Raw genomic sequence first — 8235 nt, 5'->3', positions numbered from 1 at the left:
AAGTACCACCGGAACTGTACTGACGCCATCTTTGGACCTATGACATCGGAAGTCTGAGCACCGTTGTTTTAAGTATTGGATGTTTTAAAATTGGATTATGATGTTTTTAAACTATTATGTATGTTTGTTTTAATTATGGCATGGTTTACCTTGCCCTTGTTAGCCGCCCTGAGCCCACTGGGGAGGGCGGGATATAAATGCGAAAAATAAATAAATAAATAAATAAAATAATAAATATCCTGAGCCATGGTACACAGCAGTGTAGACGATGTTCCAGTGGTGCAGATTTGCATAGTGGCAACCGGAGGATGCATTGATATGCTTCAAACCTGTGCTCAAGTGCCTCCAACTATGAAACGGAATTAACTTGCCACGCGCTGACATTATAGGACAGAAGTGCTTTCCTGTTGATTTAGCCGCTGCCTGTGTGGGCAGGGTCATGCCTTTTTCCGTGTCATCGTTAGAAAGACTATCCTTTTCATTTGCTTCCTGTCATTCACTACGGTGTAAACAAAGTGGCATCTTTTCCAAGCGGCAGAATTGCAGGCGAAAGGTGACGATTCGCCCCTTCACACCATACATAAACGGACACTGCAAGCATGTATGAGTCCAGAAACACATGTCTGTAATGATTGCTGGTTTTAAACGGGTGTCTAAATGAGTGTCTAGTTTCAGATAACGTATACTTGTGCTGTGTTTGGTGGGGAGAGGGGCTGGACTTTGGAATCTGTCGCCCTTTCACATTCCATCTTGCAAAGCACAGTTCTTCACGGGTCTGGTAAAGATGGAAAAAAGCATTTCCTGGAAGATTCTAAGAGAGCCAGCAAGAGGGTGGTTTTGACCTTGTTGCTTAAGGCTATGGGTTCTAATTATAGTGTTCCATCTGGTCGGGGGAATGAACACCACCCATGTTTTCCACATGTTCCGTATCGGTTTCTGTGAAAGCGCTCTTTGGTAATCTCCTGAGGGAAGCCCAGGTGGTAAACTGCTAGAACATTAAGCAATTGGCTGAGCTGATAGAACAGAAGCGTGTGCTTGCAGGAGGAGAATCTGCAAAATGTCCCGTTTTCTGTCATTCCAAACCACCACGGCGCAAAGAAAGTATATTTTATATAATCCCCAAATCTCAGTTTTAAACAGATATGTTGAACTGAGCAAACCTCAGAAGGATATCACAGAGGTGGAAAAGGTGCAGAAAAGTATGTTCAAAGTGAACAAGGGATTGGGGCAGTCTGTGTTTCTGTATATCTGTATTTCAGTTCTGCCATCTTGAGTTTAGTGAGGGCTTAACATAAGAACGTAAGAGAAGCCAATGCTGGATCAGGCCAATGGCCCATCCAGTCCAACACTCTGTGTCACACAGTGGCCAAAAACCAGGTGCCCTCAGGAGGTCCACCAGTGGGGCAGGGACATTAGAAGCCCTCCCACTGTTGCCCCCCCCCAGCATCACTTTCCCTTGTCTGAGAATTCCTATCTGTAACTTGTGACTAATAGCCACTGATTGACTTCTGCTCCATATGTTTATCCAACTCCCTCTTGAAGCCATCCATTCTTGTAGCCACCACTGCCTCCTGTGGCAGTGAATTCCATGTGCTCGTCACTCTTTGGGTGAAGAAGGACTTCCTTTTATCTGTTCTAACCCGACTGCTCAGCAATTTAATTGAGTGCCCACGAGTTCTTGTGTTGTATTCTTTCTTCCAACCAGCCATCCTGATGTATACAGGGAGCAGACACCTTATTTGGCTTGCGGTGGTTGTTGACTGTACTTGGTACATGCTGGAGTTCTGCCCCTCTCCTAGTCAGGATCCTGGGTGATTAAGTCTCAGGAAAGCCTGCTAACCCTGTTGCGCATGCCTTTGCCACAGATCCGTCGGAGGCGCCTTGCTCGGCTCGCTGGCGGGCCCTCGTCCCAGCCCACCACGCCGCTTACGTCTCCGCAGAGAGAGAATCCGCCAGGACCACCAGTAGCAGCACCATCCCCCGGAGCATCCCACAGCCTTGGGTTAAATGTTCACAGCATGACCCCTGCTACCTCTCCAATCGGCGCATCAGGTAAGCTGCAGCTTAGTCTTCCTGCTACTTTCACATCGGTAAGGGGACCTGCAGAAGTCCCAGGGGCTTCCTAAAAAGTTGATGCTGGAGCCTATGGATTCGAAACATGGCTCCAGCTTCGTTGTTGCTTCGGCAGTGCATAGACTTAAGGGTTGCTCCAGCCTCAGCATCGAGAAGTTCTCGGACATGACTACACAGAAGGATTCATTAAATGTCAGTTTGACAGAGTAAAGAAAATGAGCATATTTCTTTTCATCCTTTTAACTATTTCAAGGAAATACACATGTTGGAGGAGCTGTGGCTTGGTGGGAGAGGGCACATGGTTTGCGTACAGAATATCCAAGGTTTGATTTCCCCAGCATCTCCAGTTAAAGGATCTGTGGTGTTCTGGAAATGTCCTTTCTCTGGCTGAGACTCTGCAGAATTTCTTCTGGTCAGAAGAAGTGATGTGGTGCTCGATGGGCCAGGAGCCTCTGCCTGCAGCCTCCAGGAGCTTTCTGGGGGTAGGGCCTGGGGAGGGGTGCTCCTGATGCAGAAGTGACATCTAGGAACCCTTCGCCCCAATCTCTATGGTAAAAATCATAGATACCAGAGGGGAGATTCCTAGAGTGTCACCCAAAGGCTCGTTTCAGAGGGTAGTCTTGTTGGTTTGCAGTAGAAGAGTCAAATTCTAGTCCAGTGGCAGAGACTAACAAGGTCTTCGGGGTATAAGCTATTGAGAGTCAATGCTCCCTTCATCAGGTACCCCAAAATTATGCCATCTCTGGGTCAGACGCCATCTCCCCCACACCTCCTGCTGTTAACATTCCCAGCGGTGGCAAGGCAAGGGTGGTGGCAGTGATCACCCGCTGGAAGTAAGCACTTGGTAAGCTTATATTGTCCTGGGGGGGAACTGTATTTGCTCCCCAACCCTGGTCATTTCAAGCATAAGAACCTAAGAGAAGCCCATGTTGGATCAGGCCCATGGCCCATCCAGTCCCAACATTCTGTCACACAGAGACCAAAATACCAGGTGCCCTCAGGAGGCCCACCAGTGGGGCCAGGACACTAGAAGCCCTCCCACTGTTGCCCACCCACCCCCAAGAATACAGAGCATCCCTTGCCCCAGACCCAGAGTTCCTATCTATACCTTGTGGCTAATAGCCACTGATGGACCTCTGCTCCATATGCTTATCCAATTCCCTCTTATAAGAACATAAGAGACACCAATGTTGGATCAGGCCAATGGCCCATCTAGTACAACACTGTCACACAGTGGCCAAAAATACCAGGTGCCATCAGGAGGTCCATCAGTGGGGCCAGGACACTAGAAGCCCTCCCACTGTTGCCCCCCCCAAGCACCAAGAATACCGAGCATCCCTTGCCCCAGACTGAGAGTTCCTATCCTTACCTTGTGGCTAATAGCTACTGATGGACCTCTGCTCCGTATGCTTATCCAATTCCCTCTTGAAGCTGTCCATGCTTGTAGCTGCCACCACCTCCTGTGGCAGTGAATTCTATGTGTTAATCACTCTGCTCTCGGTTCTGTCTCTCGGTCCTCTTTACAAATGGGAAGCATTGCTGTGAACTGGTCTTCATGAGTCCCTGCTTTCCTCTGCTTTCTTCTTAACCTCCTGTGGTTGTTGTGGGCAACTGTTGTTTTTAATGGTGGTGAGATTTTGCACACTGACGTTAAAATTGAGAGGCAATGTAACAATAAAAACACAGTTTGTTTTTTTCCTGCTTGAAGCAGCTCGGCTGACCTGGACTCCGAGAGTGCACGCTGTTGTTCATACTTACTCGAGGGAGGGAGGGAGTCCTTTTTTGGAAAATGATGCTCCTTATGTTTGGGCCAAAGTTAATGTCAAGCTCAATGGAGAGATGTATTCTGCCCTTCCTAGAGCTAAAGAATCCTTTGTTTGGGGCATGAGGGCCTTTTCAGTGGCAGCCAATGTTCCCTCTAAGCTGTGGAGTCTTGTGAGCAAAAATTCTACTTTGTGAGCTCCTGGCATTAACGTTGTGAGTGAGCAATTTGGCTACTGTATAAATTAGTTTGCTCTGGAGCCTTCCTTTCTGAGCTAAGACAAAAATGTGTGAGCCGGAGGGTAAAAAACTGTGAGCTAGCTCACACTAACTCAGCTTAGAGGGAACACTGGTGGCAGCCCCATGATTATGGAACCCCGGGGAGGTGGGCCTGGCTCCCCCACTTTCGGTCTTCAGGAGGCAGTCGAAGACACTTTTATTTAGCACTGCCTCGTTTTTTATTTATTGGCAGTCCTAATTGGAGGTTTTAAGTTGTGGCCTTTTAGGTGTTCTTTCAATAATTGTGTTATTTACATCGTAAGCGGCCTTGAAGTCTGCAAAGTAGAAAGGCAGCTAATAAGGGCTTTAAACAAAGAAATAAAATGCAAGAGAGGAAAAGTGGGAGGCAGTGGTCGATCATTTCCCACCATTTTTTGTGCGCGTGCGTGGGATAAACAAAGGATTCCGTGCGAGGCAGTTTGCCGGAATCCCTTTGCAGCGCCGTGACAGCAAAGGCTGCTGCTTCTGTTCTGATGCAAAGAAAGAGAGTGGCCTGTTTGGAAAACCACCCTTGGAAGCCTTCCTTCCTCTGTACACCCAGTTGTCTCCTTCCACGGCCCCCGTCGGCAGCCAGCTAGGAAGTAAAACAGGTTTGGCAGCTGCTGTCAGGAGCACCGGGGTGTTTTGGAGATGTGAAGCATTGGATGTCATCCAGGAAGAGGCAGGCTCAGGTTGCTGCCCAGCCGTGGAATTTTTGGGGTGGCTCTTAAGAAGCCGTAGTCTGAAGTACATCACAGTCGTCTGGGGAGGGTAGAAAGGCATGAGGATCCTGCAGTGCTGGCCCGAGCTGCTTGGAAGAAGGCGGTGTGTGTTGTGTGCCGTCTAGTTGCTTCTGACTTAGGGTGCCTGGATTAATGACCTCCAAAGGATCCTATCCTTAACAGCCTGAATGCCGTGGCTTCATTAACTGAGTCCATCCATCTCATGTTGGGTCTTCCTGCTGCCTTCGACCTCTCCTGGCCTTATTGTCTTTTCCACTGAGTCCTCCTGTCATCTCATAAGGTGACCAGAGCACCTTAGCCTCATTTCTGTCATTTTAGCTTCTACGGAAGAGTTCAGGCTTGATTTGATGTGGAACTTCCCTATTTGCCTTTTTGACGGTCTGCGGTATCCTTCAAGCTCTCCTCCAACTCCACATTGCAGACAAACGAAGGGCAGGATGCAAATGTGATATCATAAGGACATACGAGAAGCCAATAGCCCATCCAGTCCAACGCTCTGTGCCACATGGTGGTCAAAACCCAGTTGCCATTGGGAGGTCCACGGGTAGGGTCAGAACTCCAGAAGCCCTCCCACTGTTGCCCCCCAAGCACCAAGAAGACAGAGCATCACTGCCCCAGACATAAAAACATAAGAGAATCCATGGTGGATCAGGCCAGTGGCCCATCCAGTCCAACACTCTGTGCCACACGGTGGCCAAAACCCAGGTGCCATCAGGAGGTCCACCAGTGCGGCCGGTACTCCAGAAGCCCTCCCACTGTTGCCCCCCCCGCACCAAGAAGGCAGAGCGTCACTGCCCCAGACATAGCGTTCCATCTATACCTTGTGGCTACTAGCACTGGCTCTTAGAAATAAAACAGTCCAGTGGCACTTTAGCGATGAGCTTATTTCAGCATAAGGATGTACGCTGAGTCAGTTCATCAGTTGCATTGAAGCGTACATCCATTAGGGTAAATACTTTTATACGGACAACATAGGTGGGAAAGAGACACTACAAAGAGAGGCGGGATTAAAACAAAGTCCAATCAAAAGAGTTTACTCAGAGGATGTGTGGGCCACTCCCAGCTGTTGCTTGGCAGAGTAGGATTAGTGCAGGATAGAACAAGATAAGCTGTTGGTTAGTTAGTTACATAAATAAGCCAGTTAACATCCTTAAGAGCCGTGGTATGCAAGATAATAGCAGCTCTAGTGAGCGAGGAATGCCTGGGCCTTGTTGAGATCTGGTTTGTGTGTCTGTGCCTGCATGTAAATAGCCTTGGGCTTGTTAATGAATCCCGATTCGGCAATTTCACATTGAGGTCTCCCTTTGGAGGAGCCCCTCCTGCCAACCTAGCAGTTCGAAAGCAAGAAATTGCAAGTAGATAAATAGGTACCACTTCGGTGGGAAGGTAACAGCGTTCCGTGCGCCTTGGTGTTTAGTCATGCCGGCCACATGACCACGGAAAAGTCTTCGGACAGCACTGGCTCTTCGGCTTTGAAACGGAGATGAGCACCGCAACCCTAGAGTCGGATTCGACTGGCTTTCGAGCAAGGGAACCTTTACCTTTACCTTTGGAGGAGCCCAGTGACTTCTGGATTGGGAGCTGGATTGTACTTGTGATTAAGATGTTCACCCACCGGATTCTCAGTATTGCAGTATCTAATGTCAGATTTGTGTCTGTTTATTCTTACGTGTATGGACTGGACTGCTTGTCCATTGTAGCTGAAGAGCACCATTGACACATGATGGGATATGTTACGCTGGAGGATGAGCATGTGGTTGAATCGAAGGTGCTGTAGTTTGTTGGGCTCAGAGGTCATGTTGTTTGAGCATGTTGTAGGGAGGATAAAGTCAGCATCTAGGTTGCTTGCAGGGTCTTCGATCTCTATGATATCTGTCTTTGTTGCCGGTGAGAATTTGTTAGGTTAGGGCAGGGGTCTCCAACACGGCGCCCCTTGGGCGCCATGGCCCCCGGCAAACCCTTTCCTGGTACCCACCAAGCCTCCTTAGGAAGGTAGGGGGAGCAGGGAGGGCTTTTGCCCATCAGGACTTTTGATTGACTGTCACAGATTGACTGGGATTTGATTGGCTGTGCAGATTTTTTAAAAAATGTTTCTTTGGCAGCAGCTGCCACCACAGCACAAGGTTCTGCACTGTGTTAGTAAAGCTAAGCTGGCTGCCTCCACTTCCCACAACAGCCATTTTGTGGTTGCATCTACCATGCCGCGTCAGAATTCCAAATGTGCCTGCGGCTCGAAAAGGTTGGGGACCCCTGGGCTAGGAGTCTCTGGTGGTGATTCTTTCCTTGTAGGCTGCTGCTAGTAAGCTTCTGGTTAGCAGCAGTTGGTATGGCCGATGGCTTGATGTGTGTGAGGCTGGGGGGTTGGTGGTGGGGGGCTGTGCTCTGCTTATTAGCAAGCCACAGTGTCTGGAAGTGCTCTTAGTCAGGGGCCAGAAGGTGGTAGTTCACATTTCGTGGGTGGAAAAGGTTTGTCACTGCTTGGAAAGCCTTTTTACAGGCCAAAAAACCCAACAACTTTCCAAATGGGCAAGGGGGTGTCCGACCACAGTACGCAAAGTCTGAGTGCTGTGTATATATTTCAGCCTTAAAGATGCTTCTGCGAAACCTCCCTTCCCTCCTCTGTGGCTTTTTCTTATTGTGCAATGTTTTAAATGGCTTGGCTCTGCTTTTTCCTGTTGGGGGGGATAGGACATTGTGTGTCTCAAACAAAAATGTGTGAGCTGGAGGCTAAAAAACTGTGAGCTAGCTCACACTAACTAAGCTTAGAGGGAACACTGGTGGCTAGTCTTTTAAGCTGCTGCTGACCGGACTTTCCTTACATTCTGTGGTGTGTCTTTCCTTCAGGCGTAGCCCACCGAAGCCAGAGCAGCGAAGGAGTGAGTTCGCTCAGCAGTTCTCCATCAAACAGCCTCGAAACCCAGTCTCAGTCCCTCTCCAGGTCGCAAAGCATGGATATCGACAGCGTCTCCTGTGAGAAAAGGTAAAGGGAGTTGCGTCTGGGTTCCAGTGCTCCCGCTAAGCTGTGGAGTCTTGTGAGCAAAAATTCTACTTTGTGAGCGAGTGACTTGGCTACTGCATAAATTAGTTTGTTCCGGAGCCATCCCTTCCTGAGCTGAGACCAAAATGAGTGAGCCGGAGGCTAAAAAAACTGTGAGCTAGCTCACACTGACTTATCTTACAGGGAACACTGGTTCTGACTCCAGCCTGTCTTCTTATAGAACATAAGAACATAGGAGATGCCAATGTTTGATCAGGCCAAAGGCCCATCCAGTCCAACACTCTGTATCACACAGTGGCCAGAAATACCAGTGCCATCAGGAGGTCCACCAGTGGGGCCAGGACACTAGAAGCCCTCCCACTGTTGACCCCCCCCCCCCACGCCCCAAAACGCAAGAGAAAC

General features: G+C 49.0%; 1 protein-coding gene across 1 annotated transcript in view; it reads left to right on the top strand.

Annotated features, from left to right (window-relative positions):
* UBE4B (ubiquitination factor E4B) overlaps positions 1 to 8235 on the top strand; it is a gene marked incomplete at its 3' end in the record, with an annotated part of 74469 nt that overhangs the window by 16489 nt on the left and 49745 nt on the right. The window contains exons 2-3 of the mRNA XM_015407666.1: positions 1866 to 2052; positions 7680 to 7815. Coding sequence (XP_015263152.1) covers positions 1866 to 2052; positions 7680 to 7815 — 323 coding nt within the window. The remainder of the gene's footprint in view (positions 1 to 1865; positions 2053 to 7679; positions 7816 to 8235) is intronic.

The sequence above is a fragment of the Gekko japonicus genome, unplaced genomic scaffold (genome assembly GCF_001447785.1).
Source record: "Gekko japonicus isolate JY-2015 unplaced genomic scaffold, Gekko_japonicus_V1.1 scaffold1533, whole genome shotgun sequence".
NCBI classification, from domain to species: Eukaryota; Metazoa; Chordata; class Lepidosauria; order Squamata; family Gekkonidae; genus Gekko; species Gekko japonicus.
This window is presented reverse-complemented; position numbering and strand designations above follow the sequence as displayed.